General features: G+C 32.2%; 1 protein-coding gene across 1 annotated transcript; it reads left to right on the forward strand.

Moving 5' to 3' along the window:
- The first annotated feature begins 7,526 nt into the window (after positions 1–7,526).
- LOC113393384 (glutathione S-transferase 1-like) lies at positions 7,527–17,036 on the forward strand. Its single transcript, XM_064215230.1, has 5 exons — positions 7,527–7,726; positions 13,836–13,894; positions 15,009–15,147; positions 15,788–15,981; positions 16,871–17,036. The coding sequence occupies exons 1-5, from the start codon at positions 7,586–7,588 to the stop codon at positions 16,986–16,988; spliced, it is 651 nt and encodes a 216-aa protein (XP_064071300.1). The 5' UTR covers positions 7,527–7,585; the 3' UTR covers positions 16,989–17,036.
- The last annotated feature ends 1,385 nt before the right edge of the window (positions 17,037–18,421 follow it).

Raw genomic sequence — 18,421 nt, forward strand, 5'->3', positions numbered from 1 at the left:
TAGTGAGGAAGTGGTTCAGAGTTTTTACCGCCAAGTTGCCAAAATATGGATTTTGTTACATTTGCATATGAAAATTAACTTTCCTCGCGACAAACCCGGGCTTGAACACACTATCTTCGGTTGAGTTACACATGTTCTAACCACTGGGCAAACTCGGCTTATAAATTACAATCAGAGGTTAAATTCGTTGTAGTCAGTTGCCATTGTGGTTATTGCTCAAAGCGGTGATTGTCTGTGAGGACAAGATGACGCCATTAATCTTTCTGTAATGGTCGCCCAAATGCGGACAGTCGTCCGACACGGAACATTTACTAAAGCCGCCCTCTTACCCTACTGGCTGAGTGTTGGCTGGAATAGCGCAATTCGGGGTCTTTTAACCCACGTATTTCAACAAGTTTACACGTACGAGACGAAAAAATTCAAAGAATTTTTATGTATGAATTATCTCCAAACTAAATCGCCTTAACAGTGATAATTATTTTAACCTATTCGTGGACCGCGGCTTTGCTAGCGTTTTAGAGGTTGGACGTCAGGCATAAAGAGTAGCCTCTGTCTTTCCTTGTAGTTCAAGCTTGCTTCATAACAAAATTTCATCAAATACGGTTCAGGGATTTGGTCGTGAAAGAGCAACTGACAGACATAGAAATAGACGGAGTACTTTCATATATATAATATTAGTATAGATTGAGAAGGAAGGTTCATCAGAATATCCGTTTGTTTGGACTTCAGGTAACTTAAATAAGACCACATACTGATATTTGCGTTACTAGTTATACTTAGAAAGGCGATCTGAGAAAGACGCAGCTATACAAAATATTTCTGTTTGGCAATAGAAAAACCCCTAGAGTGGTACCTAGACAGGTCTGCATAGAACCCGATTACTTCTAAAACTTTAATATTTTATTATAAGTATAACTAATATATATTTATATATAGAGACTCTTTTTTTTTTAAATAAATCTTTTTTTTTATTGTAACTTAATCAACCGAGTTTGGTTTATACTCAAAACAAAAAAAAAAAGTTTCTTGATATTTTAAAAATAATATAGTAAAAATTAAATCACTTTCCATCGGGTGAGCTTCCTGCTCGTTTGCCCCCTATAACATAAAAAAATAATATTTACAACAATATTATGTTTATTCACAATAATAAATATATTTTTATTAGAAACGGTGACATTCATTGTACAGAAACGAGGAGGAAAGGTTAAATAATAACACCTAGTTTCTGATTTTGCAAAGTAAACAGCCTTCCTGGGGCACAATTATCGTTTTTATAATAACACACACAGTGATTTTTAACCTGGCCTATTAAAAAATTTAAAGCTCAAGTTATAAAAAAACATTGATGAATGAGTCATAATACTAAGGTATTTATTGATTTCTAGGCAGAGTTTATACTCTGTTATTAAAATAGTGGAAAATGGTAACTACTAAGATTTTTGCCGATTACTCTCGGTAAAATCTACTTACCCAACCAGTAGCGCCTTTAAGTTTAATTCAACACCGTAACATGACGATTCAAAGGTACTTTTATGAGCCGACTTGAATGCAGAATATTAAGACTTTGATTTTTCAAATTCATTATTCACACAAAAAAAAAATTAAAAGGTTTTGTACCTCCAATTTTGAGAACGATCCACCCTCTCAATTCTCCGGACTATCTCGGCTTTCGACGTTGAATAAAACTTATTTTTTGCCAAGCAGAATTTATGTACCTTTTGTAACGATAAAATATATTTTTAATCGCTCTGTATGTCTTATAACCTGGCAACTAAACTCTAACTCCGACAATTTATATGCAGCACACACTCTACGTTTCTTCTCAACATTCTATTTATCTTACCAGTTTCACAACTATATAACCAGAGCTTTAGTAACGGAGCGGAATTTATGTGGAATTCATGACCGCTTACTGAAACGTCTTAAAGTCGTTTTATACGTGTAATTTGAATTTGTGTTAACAATAGCTTAAAAAAATAATGTATCTCTTTTACTTATACTTGGTGGTAGAGCTTTGTGCATGCCCGCCTGTGTAGATACCACCCACTCATCAGATATTCTACCGCCAAACAGCAGTTATCAGTATTGTTGTGTTCCGGTGTAAAGGGTGAGTCAGTGTAAGTAGAAGCACATAACATATTGCTTCCCAAGGTTGGCAGCGAATTGGCGCTGTAAGGAATGGTTAATATTTCTTACAGCGCCATGGTCTATAGGCGATTGTGACCACTTACCATCTGGTGGTCCAATTGCTTATCCAAGTACTTATAGCATAAAAAAATTATATATATTATAAGGGTTCACGTCTTTTTACCAAGCGTTTATTCAAATTGTAATAGAGAGAAATTGCAGATCGAAATAACAAATACGGCTTTACTAAAAATCAGTAGGCTATTTATTTAAAAAAGTATTATTGCATTGAAAATAAAATTAACTATAAACAAGTTTAATGTTTATTTATTCTAAATAATAACGTAATATTTTTCAAGCTATGCGGAGGAATTTTATACAAAATAAAAAACTTAAATGAATTTCCAAAACAAAGATTCCTATCAACAAAAATAAATAAATAATTTGAAGCGGCTTATTCAACATAAAATAATCACCATTTATACTATTTATTGTACAGTGATTATTGAAAAAATAATACTCCCGAACTTTAGAGTTCCTAAGAAACGAGTTTAATTATTTTAGTATGATTATTGTTATAAAGCGAACAAAATGAATGGACACAAACAATTTCATAACTTTAATTTACGAGCGTAATTTAATTAGAAGACTAATGACAAAAAAAAAACAGTTTTTTTAAATTATTTAAGAAATTAATGAGCGAAATGTTTGTGCAAGCTGCACTTTCTATTCTCACTTCCAGGTCCCCAGGAACTGCAATCCGAGCGAAGACTTTAAGTGATTTGACAACTTTTTAAATGGTTGATGCAACTAAAAAATAATTGACAGAGAAGCTCAAAACTTTTTCTATAGACGCGACTCGAAATATGAACACAGAATTTTTGGACCTGTAACGGTATAAACTAGACCAATAAAATAGAATAAATATATCATTTTTTTAATTAAATAAATAATATTTCATATGTCAAAAGGTTAAAACAAAAATATCATACTGATGATGATGTTGTCTTCCAAGCCGATTTCGGATACAACAGCCAAATCTCAAGAGAGAGAGGCAAATCCGGTACGACCGGAAAGAGTTCAGGCTCATCTGGTGATCCTCAACTCCATGTCTCAGAAAGGACGTAAGTCAACAGACTTGTTCATACTTCCCACATCGAGATGCTATTGTGATTTTTTTTGTCAGAAAAACGCAATAACTTTATATCGGCCCAGGAATCCAAGATGTCGTTACCATAGTCAAGAACAAAGGTCAAGTCAAGTTGAATACTATGATTATCTCTTCCAATCGTAGTTTAATTACATTCGTGTCGTTAATAATAAATTACGTCATTAAACGAAACATGACTTGCAGCTAGTACATTTGTAGATAAAATTATTATAAAGATTTTGAATACAATTTGTAGAATTTGTACGTCTGAGCATTGAATATAAACACGTTTTATCTAAAATTTTCATTCCGACAATTAAAAACTAAAACCAATTTAAAATACTTGGTGGTAGGGCTTAGTGTCTGGGTAAGTAACACCCGTCACCACTCATCAGATATTCTACCGTCAAACAGCAGTACTCAGTATTGTTGTTCCGGTTTGTAGGGTGAGTGAGCCAGTGTAACTACACGCACAAGCGACATAACATCTTAGTTCCCAAGATTGGTAGCGCGTTCGCGATGAAAGGAATGGTTAATATTTCTAACAGCGCCATTGTCTATGGGCTGTGGTGATCACTTATCATCAGGTGGCCCATTTGCTCAGCCGTAATAAAATAAAAATATACTAAAAGATAAAATACATATCTAAATAAATATATGTAGATAACCGAAATATCAGCAATCGCTAGATCTCCGAAAATATTGGTGCGATTGACTTGAAGTTCAGCATAGTTACTATTTTAGCCACGAAGACACTCATTAAGGATTTTTGAAAATTTCGACTCAAAGGGGATCAATAACGAATGAACTGCAAATCATAGTTATAGAAAAATCTCGTGATTATTATCTAAATATCATGGGTACTGTAATAAGACGAGCTGAATTCGCGTTTATACATTTTGTGAAAAATATTGGAAAGATATCTGAATATGGAAAAACGTGTTCACATCCCTCATTATAATGTAGATTCCAAGTATGCAGGATAATTAAAATATTTCGCCTCGAAAACATTGTCAGAGATTTGGTGTTTTGAGAATGTTTATTCGTATACTTGATAACTATATACATTTATTTTTATTTTTGTCACATAAACATAAACAAGGATTCCACCCCCCAGGATGGGATATACCAACGATAAACTAAACATGGTTCTAATTCAGCTACATAATTTAAAATATGTTATCAAGCCCAGACTTCTGATTAAGAAAAAAAGGAGATTTCTTTACCCAGCAGAGGGATTTTGGTCCTATTTATCTTGTTCTGTTATTTTACCATGACGTTCATCTAACTTTGGGCATTATATACTACGTGCAACTAGAAAGCCATCAAAGTTTATAACAATGTCTACAATGTCGTAAGTAGACCAACGAGCTCTTCGGATTGACGTTATAGAACGCGAGAGCATGATAGAGCACAAAATGAGACCACACTTAAAAATTATACGAATATTATGAAAGATATTATCTGAAATTGGCAATTGATGATTTTAGGAATAGATTAATCTTCTTGGAATACCAGTGTTAATGGGCCAAAACTTGCCTATTTTCACGACTATGATCCAAAATTATATATTATTGAACTTTTTAAAATAGGCAAAACAAACAATTACTCAAGTGACTTTTTTTTTAAAGAAAAGAAGAATAATATATTAGATCAGCTTATACGAAGATCTGATTCGTTTAATAACTTCATATACACCAAGCAATGGCCAGCTAAAACATGTGATTCGGAACCAAAGAGGTTTAAATGCCGAAGTGCGCAGAGTTTGCATATATTTAATTTATATTAATGACTAGCGATCCGCTTCGGTTCCGAGTGGGTGCAATTTCTTAAAGAAATTGATATGATATAAATATAATTTATACTCTATATCACTCAAGTATAATGTACTTATACTGATATGGCCTGTGGCACGTTGGAGTGATTATACACCGAAGGTGATTGAAAGTGGATAAAAAGGCCCGAAGATCGAGCTCAGTGGCGCGCCTTGGGGGACGCCTTTGTCCAGCAGTGGACTAATACAGGCTGATCATGATGATGATGATCACTCAAGTATAATTTAGCTTTGTAACAATAAAAAAAACTGATTTAGATGATTAGTTCCACCTCCACATATAAACAAATAAATTGTACCTCTTCATAATATTAGTAAAAATATTCTATGATAATCTTATTCTACAACAAATGTATAAGTTAAGATATGAAACTACGTGTTTATTTGAGATGGCGGTTAGAACACGTGCATCTTAACCGATGATCGCGGGTTCAAACCAAAGCACTACTAAATATCCATGTGCTTAATTAGTGTTTATAATTTAGCTCGTAGTTGGCGGAGGGAAACATCGTGATAAAACCTGCATCTGTCAAATTTCAACGAAATTCTGCCACATGTACATATATTCAGTCTAGTATATTTTGCGTATTTTCATATAATTATGTCTTTGGCATACTTTGGGGTAACGTTACAGATTTTGAATCCGTTTTTATTTTGCAATAGAGAGCTATTCGATATATTTATAATCATGGCGTTAGAGGGTTCCTTCGGGATGTTTTTGACAAAGAATACATACAGCTGCGTCACAATATACTTACAACAATGTAATATATATTCAATAATATCGATTACTTTGATAGAATAAGTGATAGTCATTGTATGAACACGATAATTGACGATAAGTAACGATAAGTTTATAACTCCAAGTTTCCGACTCCGCAGAGTCAATAAATCCTTCTTGGGGCAAGGTATTCGTTTCTATAAAAAAAATCCGCAGATATTTTTAACTTTGCCGATTCATCCATTCAAATCGGTTGATAAAAAATATTCATAAATAGGGCATATTATATAAAACAAGTTTATATACATAGATGATAAAAAAACATGACGATAATGCTTGTTGACTTCAGTCAGGATATATAATTATGTTCAACTGATAAAACTTTATATTTCAAATGTCGAGAAACATTAACTATTAAGTTCTTGCTGGTTCTTCTCGGTCAAATCTACATTCAAGACCGGTAGTAGCTTAACTTAATGCTGTTATGTAAAATGACGATTCAAAAGTGCTTGTACATACCAATAGCCTACTTGAATAAAGTATATTTTGATTGATTGCACTGGAGCAGCTTAATGGAATATATATATATAGCTTACCTTTTCCTCAAAGGAGCGAGGAGGCCTTAGCCCAGCTGTGGATCATTTGTAGGCCATTATTTTACTTTCATTACCAATTATTTGGATGCCATTAATTTTCTATATTTTATTCTTCAATTTTCTATTTTCTATCAAGTGGCACTTTTAGCCACCCTTTATACAATCAGTATCGAACGAAGCAATCTATTCGCACGTACTGTTATGATAAATCTTATCAACCCCTCGTCATACTCTCATGCGTTTATTTAAATATATTTGAATATCACGAGGCCAAATTCCATATTGTAAAAAGGTTTACTTAATCAAATATCTTAAAGATAACGTTAACTGTAAATATATTTTTTTTTGTTTATAATTATGAATATAATACATAATCATAAACATAATCAGCCTGTAAATTTCCCACTGCTGGGCTAAGGCCTCCTCTCCCGTTGAGGAGAAGGTATGGAGCATATTCCACCACGCTGCTCCAATGCGGGTTGGTGGAATTATGAATAATAATTATGAATAAGGACAAATATTTTTTTTTTGTAAATAAACATTACAGTAGATGTTAAGTATCAGCTTGTATATGTCCCTGCACTAGGTTAAGACTTTATCAATTTTTTGATGATATCGATTGGAGCTTATTCCACCATGCAATTCCAACGTAGAGTGCAATCATCGACAACCAAACAAAAAAAAAATAGTTTGGTTAGCAGAGGAGAAAATTGTACTGAACCGTTTTGTCCTTGTCTATTTTATACAGATAATCGTAATTACAGCTGTGTCGGCCGTGTGTCAGGCTGTCAGTTATCGTCCGAGTGTCTTACGTGACGGTTGTGATAACATATTAAAAATAAATTATTTTTATCAATATTAATAGAGTAGCTGATAATACTTCTATTATTTAATTATTTTTTTAAATTATATAACAGTGAGTATACTTCGATCTTTAAGTTTTAATATTACGTACAATTGCAATTAATATTTCAAAACAAAAACAAAATGTGAATTAATTGATTGATGGAAAATATATTGTTTTTTTTTTTTTTTTTCACAAAAACATATTACTACTTTTAAACACAATAAAATAATATTATGACTATATACATTGCAAGATTGTTGTTATTATATTGATATATGAAACTAAATAATGTTCTTTCCAAACTCAGATGCCGTTGAAACTATATAAAATGGACTTAAGTCCGCCAGTCTGCGCTGCGTTAATGGTATGCGACTTGCACAACGTTCCGATTGAAATGATTGATGTAAATCTTTTAGCTAAAGACCACTTAAAGCCGGAATATGTGAAGGTAAGTAACTTCCAATTTAGTATACTTTTAACTTGTCCTAATTTCGTTTGATAAGTGCTCAGAATTCAACCATAATAACGTAAGCTATTTCAATATATTGTTAAATTATTGTTATTATTGCCTAAATGTTTATTTAACACTTGAATTACTTTAACGCACAAGTATTAATATTATAAATAATTAAACCTAATTTTGTTTGGAATTGCTGGTTTGTATGTTTACGTAAATACTAATATAATTATCATATGTCGAGAAACTTATTAAAGTATAATATTTTATATTCAGTATATAATATAACCTTTCAATTGTTTATTTCGTCGTATTGTGAACGATATAAATACGTGAACATATAAATCTTATCTGTGTAGGTATGTCACTGAACCCTGCTAAAAAGGTCGGACCGATTTGGATGAAACTTTTTCTTTGTTTTTGGTTCCATGAATGGTTTAGATTGGATCGCTACGATCGACTTTCATTTTTTTTATTGTTCTTAAATATATGTTTTTTTGCTTATTTCATACACGTTTAGTATAAATATGGCAGATATCAAACAAAGAATCAATATATGTGGTATGTGTGTACATTACGAGCCCGTTGAGGGCCAGTCGTCTGCTAGTATCGTTAGTCTCGCTGCGGAGTGCGTAAACAATAATTACAGTTCAATTATACTTGTTGTGTTAATTAGAACATGTTCAATTTTAAAACGAAACGCAGTTTGTGTAATATAAAAATGTTTCTAATGAATATGTTTTTTTTACGAAATAACATAATCCTCTTGGCATTATCCATGATTATTGAAACTCTTTAAGTCCCCTACTTAAAATGTTGGAGCTCATTCTATTACTCACGATATTGTTCAGTGCTGCTCATCCGCGATTGAACTCGCGACCGTTTGTGCACCGTTACGTACGTTGGTTCTAACCAACGGATCTTCCGTCGCAGATAAATTGATTATTCACGTCATCTGTACTAAGAGTGTCTTACGTACTAGTTGTCGCCGGTGGTTTTGTCACTGTAGTATTTGTATCTATACAGTAGATATAATACACTGTCTCACGTACCACACTGGAGGGGGTAGCTGTGACTGTCGGGGAGTCGTGTTGCAAACAAAGTACGAGACGGACGTGCACCTGCGCTCCAGGTGTGCTAGTAGTGAGCCAGTGTATAATAGTTATCATTGAGGGACGGGAGGGTCCTACAGTCACGTTTTAGGGATTGGTAGTCATGTATTAGGCAATAAAAGTAGACTATGTCATATATATCACATTCATCTGAGTGTTTTGGTCGTGAAAGAGAAACAGGCAGATAGAGTTACTTTCCCATTAATAATATAAGTATAGATTAATCTTTATTTATCTACGCTTAATGTTAGATTATAGTCATATCAGATTAGAGTCATATTCTTTATAAGTCATAGATGTATTTACTTATCTCGGCTAGAGCCCACTCACAACACATTCATGTTTTACCGCCAACAGAACATATAATTATTAGATACACACTTTGTATTAAACAATAAATAACAATATAATTAATTTAATAATGAAATTAAAAAAAAAAAAAAAAAAACAAAATCTTTTTAGAAATTACATTTATTTGAATAATTATGATTATTCAAAACAAAAAAAACATAATTAATAAACTATAAATATACATGAATAAATAACGAATCAAACAATTCCATAACAAATTGCAAGATCAACAAATCTAACGTACACGTCTGTTATTTATAGTCAAAATGGAGTTGAGTTCGAAAATGCAATTAGCCTTACAAATAAACATCCCGATATGAATAATATTAGTCTATCAACAAACATATATACAAAACGAAAACAAGATGTAAATTAGTCATAAGCTACCTCGTGCTGTTTACACTGCAAACAGACGTATCAACTGATTGTAGGCAAATTAACACCATATCTGTAAATATTAGAACTTCTATGGCGCGGATTCGTGGCTGTTTCACAAAAATTCAATTTCAAAAGTGTATACATTTATTATTATAGCATATTCATTATATAATGACTATATATATATATATATTAAGGATTCAAATGCTACTAGAATTTTCGCCGCCATTCCATCGGTTAGATTTGTACAGTACCTATTTCTATTTTTTATTAGTGTATAATTATAAAAATAAATATATTTATTACAATACAGACGGTTTTTGTATTATATGTATATAATATTAAAGGTTTTTTTATTTTTTATCTGAGATGTAAATATATTAAATAAAATGTAACATTTCCGTATATGTATCAATTAATTTTTTCGTTAATAATAATTAATTATTCGTATCCGGTGTTATTAAATAAATAACAATGTTCTAGTCCGATACGAAGGCAGTACATTATATACATTGCCATCACAAAACAGAAGATTTCGAGCAGGTACCGAGAAGTTCCAAAAGTTTTAACTCAAACATGAACGATACTCGAATTAATATAATGCGAACAAAAAACATTTATAATATCTATATCCAAGCTGATTTAACAAATGTTATTAAATAATTTATAACATTGATATATTATTTATAAAATTTAATAATTTGACTAAAAGTTCCAGACATAATGTGAATTACACAATTATCTGACCCAGTTTCATTGCCTCCCATAGGAGTTGATTTCTATGAAATTCAAACTGTTTATAAAACGCGGTTTCCTTTTAATTATTTCATGATAAAAAAATGCTATAATCAATAGCTGCTAAAAAAAATACGGTATTCAAATACCCAGTCACACAAGAAAATTTAAATCTGATTTGTAGTATATATTCCATCTGGAACAACCGGCAAGGAGCTTAGTTATTCATTTTTATCAATCAAAAATGTATAGATATATATATATATATATATATATACGTATATAATATATCATATTCAATTTGAATGCTCTATGAAAATCAACGAATAATAAGTTCCGGTTTTTACTAAATATATTATCTTGTTTAATTTTATTAGTTGGTAAATAAAGAACTTGTGTTTTGTACGATTTTCATTATTTCACTTTAAATTTTAATTGCCTTCACAGATTTGGACGTGTGGAGTATCATTGCCTATTTATTAATTCAGTGCAAACTTATTTTTTGTGCAAGAGTATCACTCAATAAATTTCCAAATCCACTCGCGTACTTTACCTAAGTTGAATTCCACAAAATCCATTCTTAGTAGTTATTACGATTTATCTAACAAAAGAAATATATCTACTCGACGGAAAAGTTTGTAAACTGAGTTCAGAGATCTGCAGTAAATTTCTAGTCTGTGTACTCGCTTCGTAACTCGTTCGTGATAGATTGGAAGTCGACTAATGTAGATACGCCATTTGTATGCGTATACTTTAAAAATTTTAATTATTATAATTAATATCGTACATCAATTCATATCTGCACATTTAAAATAAGTATTTAATTTATTAAAATTGAGAAATACTTAAAACACACGTCATGATTGTGGAATGGTGTCAATAATTCTAGCAGTATTTCTCCGTTGAATCGCAATTCTGATCCTTTGTGGTCGGAAAATGTTCTGTCACCAGCAGATACCTTTATAAGTTTTATCACCTTCTGACATTTTAACAAACTTATTCTGTGGCGAGTTTATGTTTAATGTATAATTGACTTATATAATGTACAAGTAATCCGTGACGACATCGTACATTTAATATTCAGTAAAGTCACACAATCATTTAGCGCGTTTAGCGTCAAATTCTACGAGTGACTATGCTAAATTTCAAGTCAATCGGACCTATAGTTTCGGAGATCTCGTATTTCGCTTAAATATATAGTTTTAAAAGTAAAATCGTATATTTGTTAATGCCTCCGCAAATTATAATACCTTCCCGGCCCATCCTGCAGACTTTATTCACGCAGGAGATTTTAGAATGTATATACGAATAAGAAAATAAGTAACAATCTGTTAATATCCTGGGTCCTGTTGCTGGCCATCTCTCTTTTGAGGAGAAGATTAAGGTCCATCTCCATTCTCTCACTCTGATAATCCAATGGGACGGCAATCCGCCACAACTGGCGGAATATTAATCGCTGGATGAACCGTTTTGCGTGCCTTTGAAGACGATTTACCAAGATTTAGATTAGATTAGATACGACAAGCCGTTCGACCCAGCGTATCTTGACGCGCTCCCTTAATTTGCGTTCGTGTCATTGCGCCGATATAAGCTGTAACAACTCTTCTAGAGTGATAAATCTAATCATGGAGGTATTACCTACCACTGGTAAATAATTTTTGTTCCGACTCTGGACTACTGTTGAAAATTTTGGGAAAAATGTCAAACCGGATATTGGAATCAGCAACCTATGCACAGTTGCTAGACTAAAGGAGCAATTCCCAGATTCATCTAAGCATTTTCAAAATAAATATAACAATACGATAATACTTCACACGTACAATTCACCATAAATATATATAACAACAGATACAGACAGATGTTTTTTTGCTTGTTGAAAATTGCTATGACTTGCATAATTTTAATGTTAAGTCATGACTTGGCAATGAGAATTTTATTGCAAAGAATTATCTTCTGTTTATCAAAGTTGAAGGTCTATTGAGTCATCATACATACTTATATGTATATTATCTAATATATTATGGATGAGTGAAAAGTATATAAGTGTCATTTATACTAATATCTCATTGTTCGATTTTATACCTTATAAGTAATATATTTAAGTTTAGTTTTTCTTATTTAAATTATCTAATTTGCTTTTCTATTCCTCAGTACAGTATATTTATCTTTGCTGTGTTAATTTCAATTATTATTTAGTTATTAAAATTTCATTTTATGTTTTATATAGGTTAGTTTGGTTTATATAAACTATATCAAAAATATTTTTGAAGATCAATTTTGTTTACACCTTTAAAGATGTATCACTTTGAATGTTACCTACATCGGATATTAATTTTAAGTGCTTAGTGACGAGTTGATGGTGTAACTTTTTCAATAAATAAATAAATAAATAAATAAGAAAGTAACTCTGTCTGTCTGTAGCTCTGACACGGCTAAGCCAAATTTGATGAATTTTGGTACGAAACAAGCTTGAACTCTAAGGGCATAGATCTTTTATGCCTAACACATGAGCGAACACACTAAAACGCGAGCGAAGCCGCTGGCAACAACTATAATTTTATCGTTATTTAATCTTTTTTTTCCAAGCGATTTGTACGTAAGATATGAATCATTGGATTGAATCATTTTTTAATATTGATTTGTTTATCTAAGGATTCGATGTAAATAATATATATCTCCATATCTATACTAGATATGCAGATAATACTAGTTTTATAAATAATTCCGTTGTCCGTTCGTTCGTTTGTTTGATTGCGCTAAGCTGGTTAATCTTGGAGTTACCGACAAACACATACGGCATTATGGTATTTGCAGGATGAGTGAGTCAGTGTAATTATAAGTATAAGTGACATAACATCTTAGTTCCGAAGGTCGGTGGCGCATTGGAATTTTAAGCAATGGTTAATATTTTTAACGGCACGTACGGTCGATGTTGGCCACTTACGGCTTATTCCTTACATCGCCAATGCACCACCAACCTTGAGAAGTAAGTAATGGGCACAAGGAACATGTTATGTTCAAGTAGTTCCACTGGCTCACTCAACCTTCAAACCGAAACACAAGATCACTGAGTATTTCTATTTTTTATTTGTTTATGATCTTGGGATCCTCTTCAGATTTAAATAAAATCGTGGATAAAAAAACTAATCATGTTATGTATTTATAATTTGACCGTTAAAATTATTCTGGTGTTTAATAAATGATTCGTTTCCTGATATTTATGGCTATTTCTTACAGATAATTAGTTTTTTCCCAGAAGCAGGAATTTGTTTTCGAGACAATAACATTCCGTTTCGTAGTATTCAGATTTAAACCGCAACCATAATAATTATTTATATTATTTTGTCCGAAATTTTTGATAGCAGTAAAATGTATATTACACATCGATAACGTTTGAATCGAAATATCGAACAACAGTCTTCAATAAAGCAAGATTAAAAACACTTTGACCAAATAAGAAGTTGGTATCTTAGGTAGTGTAAAAGCCTCTAACGAGTTTCAATTAAATTTTTTGTCTGTTTTAGAAAAATCCTATGCACACAATACCAATGCTGGAAGATGATGACTTAATCATACACGACAGGTAAACATATTTTTCTATTTCATTTTTCATATAGCGTTGTACTTTTAACTACGATCACAACTTATCTCTATGCAGGATACTCATTCTAGAAATCATAGCTCGAAGTATATTTAGTATTTTGACAGCATTAAAAATAAAAATGCGTTCATTGTCATTTACTTTTGGCGCGAAATTTGTTCGCATCGGACATACTATTTCTGGGTCATAGAAATATTCTCTTTTTAGTAATTTTTTGTTATTTATTATTATTGTGTAATTGACGAGCATGACCCTGAGTTGCGTGGATATATCGCGATTAGTTATTTATTTAACTGATTAAACTGTAGATAAGTTATACGTATAAAACTAACCTACATAATTCTAATTTAAATAACAACGGGTTGAATTATTATTTTTTTGGAAAAAATAAAAATACTCTTGAAATTCACCACTTCTTCACAGGGTCCATGAAGTTTCTTTCAGTAGCGGTGGTAGTTTGATCACCGATAATAAAGTTTAATGTTTCCATGTTAAAGCCGAGATGGCCAATTTATGATTAGAACGCGTGAATCTTAACCGATGATTGCGGGTTCAAGTCCAGACAAGCACCATTGAATTTTCATGTGCTTAATTTGTGTTTATAATGTTTTCCTGAAGGAAAACATCGTGAGGAAACCTGCATCTGTCTAATTTCAACGAAACTCTGCCACATATGTATCCAGCAATCCGCATTGGAACAGCGTGGTGGAATATGCTCCAAACCTTCTCCTCAAAAAGGAGAGGAGATCTTATCCCAGCAGTGGGAAATTTACAGGCTGCTAATGCATAAAAAAAAATGTTTCCGTGTTGAATGAAGATATTTGAATTTGAATATCATTTGAATTCGAACCTGAGATATCCTTAAGTTCTATGAGACTTGTATGTAACAGAAACGGATTCTATAATATAATTTAAACATTTGCAACAAAGTCACGACTTACAGTAGAGAGAACTGGCTCAAAACGTCACGTAAAGAAAAAGCGTGATGCCCCCGTTTTGCCGTCTCTTTCCCTCTCTATTATATACAGCTTTATATACTATTATTCAAACATAATATTTTGTAATTGTTTTAATTCACACAGACATTTTTTTTCAGTCACGCCATTCTCACTTATTTAACAGAGAAATACGGCAAAGATGATTCTTTATACCCAAAAGATCTCAAGAAAAGGGCTCTGGTCGACCAAAAATTATTTTTCGACACGCTTCTTTTTTTCCGCATCCGTTCTGTAACGGTAAGTACTATAAATATGATACTGTTTCTAAGTATACGATTCTTCTGAACTATTTCGGCGACGATGGGTAATGAAGGGAGACTAGAAAACTATACAGGACGTTATCTAGGACATAAACAAGTGTGTGCAAACATTACACTCTGTATTCCTTAAGTCCCATAATCCGATGAGATGACAAATACGATACGTCCGTAAAGTGTTCAGATACAAGATCGATGGTTTTACGTGCTTGAGAAGGCATAGGAGTGAACACACTTCCAACTGCGACTTCAGGCTGCTTTTGAGAATCTATCGAAGGTAAAAGCCAATAACTTTTATCAGACCGACATGGGATTAGAATCTAGGGCGGGATTTGCGGCCTTAAAGCCACTAGACAAACGACGTAATCAAAATATAGCAGAAGATATGAAGATCCCACTATAAACAAATTAGATTTATTTAGTAGTTTCATAAATAGTAATTGATTTAAACAATGCAATTCAAATTTATTTATTCAATAAAATCAATTGATATCGCCTTTTGACATTTCACGATCGTATTCTGCACAGAGTTTCGAGTTTCTTACGGAATAGCTCTACAGATTAAGATTCAAATAAAAAAAGACACTTAACAATATAATATAACTTTATTCAACTTCCAGTATGCGGCACTCTTCGAAGGAGTCAGAAAACCAACAGAAAAACAGATGAAAGACTTACACGAGGCGTACAGTTTCCTGGAGGCTTTTCTGTCCAACACGAAATTCGTAGCCGATGATAATATGACTATCGCTGATATTTCGATTCTTGCATCGGTCGCAGCAATGCGACACATTGTTCCAATCGACGCTAGCAAGTAAGTTAATTATTGTAGTAAGGGCATTTTATTTATTGAATATCCACAAACTAAGTTTTAATAGCAGCCCGTAAATGTCCTGCTGGGCCAAGGCCTCATCTCCATTTTGAAAAAACAAATTCAGCACATGAATTCAGTTATCCTTCGCTGGGTTCGAATTCTGAATAACTTCTGGGCCATCACCTCTGCAATATTTATATCTATATCATTGAAACTTTAGCCTCTTGTCAACTTATAGCTGTCTTTATTGTTTGATTAGCGCATTCATAGATCCAGCACGTTAGCGACCTGCCTGGCAATGTTTGCTAACTCATATTGATGCAGCCATTCCGAAAATTACTATAATATAAATATTTATTTTGAATTAATTGAAATAAAACTTATAAAAACAATGATGTCACCTATATTGTTTGAATGTGCTTAAGTAGGATTATATTAATACTTATTGTATTAATAAAGTATGACCGGAATTGGCCACTGCTGAGCAAACAACTCCTCTTAAAGAAAAGTTTTGTAGCAGTGCAATGAATCAAAAACACAAAATACACGCACAGGGGACATAACATTTTAGTTCCCAAGATTGATGGCCTATTGACAATGTAGGCCACCTGCTGATAAGTGGTCACCATCGACCATAGACATAGGCGCCATTAGAAATATCGAAAATTCCTTAAATCACCGATGCAATGGTTAGTATTTGTAACCAATAGGTATCTAATTTTTCCGTCTGCCTACATAATACAGTAAATAGTAATAATCACGCCATAAAAACCAGTTGTATTTGCCGGGTTTCCAACCTGCTGTTATTGGTTAGCTTTCTAGCTACTAGGAAATCTTGGCTGTTTTATAAAATAACAATTTATTATTATATAAAATAATTTTGTTACAGATATCCCAAAACTGCAGCCTGGTTTAAGTTCATGGAAAGTCAATCGTTTTACAAGAACTCCGGCGAAAAGGGATCACTTGGACTTGGACAAGTTCTCAAAAAAGCTTTGGATCTTTGAACTAAATAATATGTGATAATGGAAATAAAAGCCTTTGTAAAATATAAAGTATATTTTCTTACATTAACTCCTGCAATCGTTTTGTACAAAGTTTAAAAGATAAATTTGTATTCTACAAATACAACATACAACTCAACGCATACTGCATCTAAAGATTGCTTTCAAGTGGGTTCGATGCCCGTAAAGATAAAAATACACAAAGGATAATTTCCTGAATAAATCGTGAGCCGCGTATTGACCATGATATATGGCGGTAAAAATTGGATTTATTTCATGCTCCTCGCTATTTGAGGAGAACAGAAACTGTTATTGGACGTTTGAACGATGAGACATAACGTATAAAATATTCTATACGAAATACATCATACATCCGAAGCTTTCGATCACGATTTCAATGCGATAAACCTGTCACAAGAGTTGGCATTCCCTGTGATTTATGCGAAACATAATCCGGATAAAGTAGGAACTATTGATTAATAACAATATCATGCATAAATAATCTTGAAAATATTAAGACATTTGATTATATCAATGGTATTGTTATACTAATACTGTGTCTTAAGTCAGAAGTCGAAAATATATATAAATATTTAGATCGGCTTAGAAATTTCAAGGAAATGGCTTCATTCACGCGAATATTGGTGACTGGAGATAAATAAATATACTTTAATGAGTCGTATGCTTTATGCTAGCATTTATTACAAACCTGGGTGGTTTTCTGATGCTAGCTATAAGTATATTGTTTTGTAAACTTTTATGTATAAATAAATAATTTTATTCATTGAAATATTTATGTTTCAGTAAATAATTGGCGAATTTGTTGAAGTCGAGGTCATGGTCTTAAGTAGCTAAATTATTTTGGCATTATTTTCATGTTTAGATTTTGAATCTGGCATCTTGTAAGACAAATTAAATTTATGCTCAATCATGACCATTAAAAAGTAATTAATTAAAATATCATAAAACTGCTACAAAAACCAATAATCCCCTTTTTGTCATAAATGCGAACCTCATCGTTCTCTTCAGAGTTTACCAAATTAAAAACAAATAATTATATTACAGTTGAAATTTTTTATACTTACAAAATATATTCTAAAAAAATAATAACACATTGCAACAAAATGTTGGAGGTGGCAATTATTCTCTAAAGATATTCATATAAATAATATTACTATTAAATATTTTTGATACTTATGTGAGCAGAGTGCGACGGCTATGGTAGAGGGAAGATCGTTACATCGTCACATCCTCAGACCAGCTTGGGCCTTAAACACTCATTGAAGAAAATGTTATAATCACTTAGAATAACTCATTGCAAAATACTTTTCCAATCGAAGAAGTAATGATCATAAATAGCCATACAATTACGTATTCTATGATATTTGTTAATAGGACAGTTATTTTGTGCACTACTAACAGTATTAGTATGTCCC

Source organism: Vanessa tameamea, chromosome 6 (assembly GCF_037043105.1).
Source record: "Vanessa tameamea isolate UH-Manoa-2023 chromosome 6, ilVanTame1 primary haplotype, whole genome shotgun sequence".
NCBI lineage: Eukaryota > Metazoa > Arthropoda > Insecta > Lepidoptera > Nymphalidae > Vanessa > Vanessa tameamea.

Coding starts and splice junctions, on each gene's coding strand:
- LOC113393384 (XM_064215230.1), top strand. CDS start 7,586: ATGCCGTTGAAACTATATAAAATGGACTTAAGTCCGCCAGTCTGCGCT. Junction 7,727..13,835: donor TAAAGCCGGAATATGTGAAG/GTAAGTAACTTC, acceptor TGTCTGTTTTAG/AAAAATCCTATGCACACAAT. Junction 15,148..15,787: donor TCCGCATCCGTTCTGTAACG/GTAAGTACTATA, acceptor TTCAACTTCCAG/TATGCGGCACTCTTCGAAGG.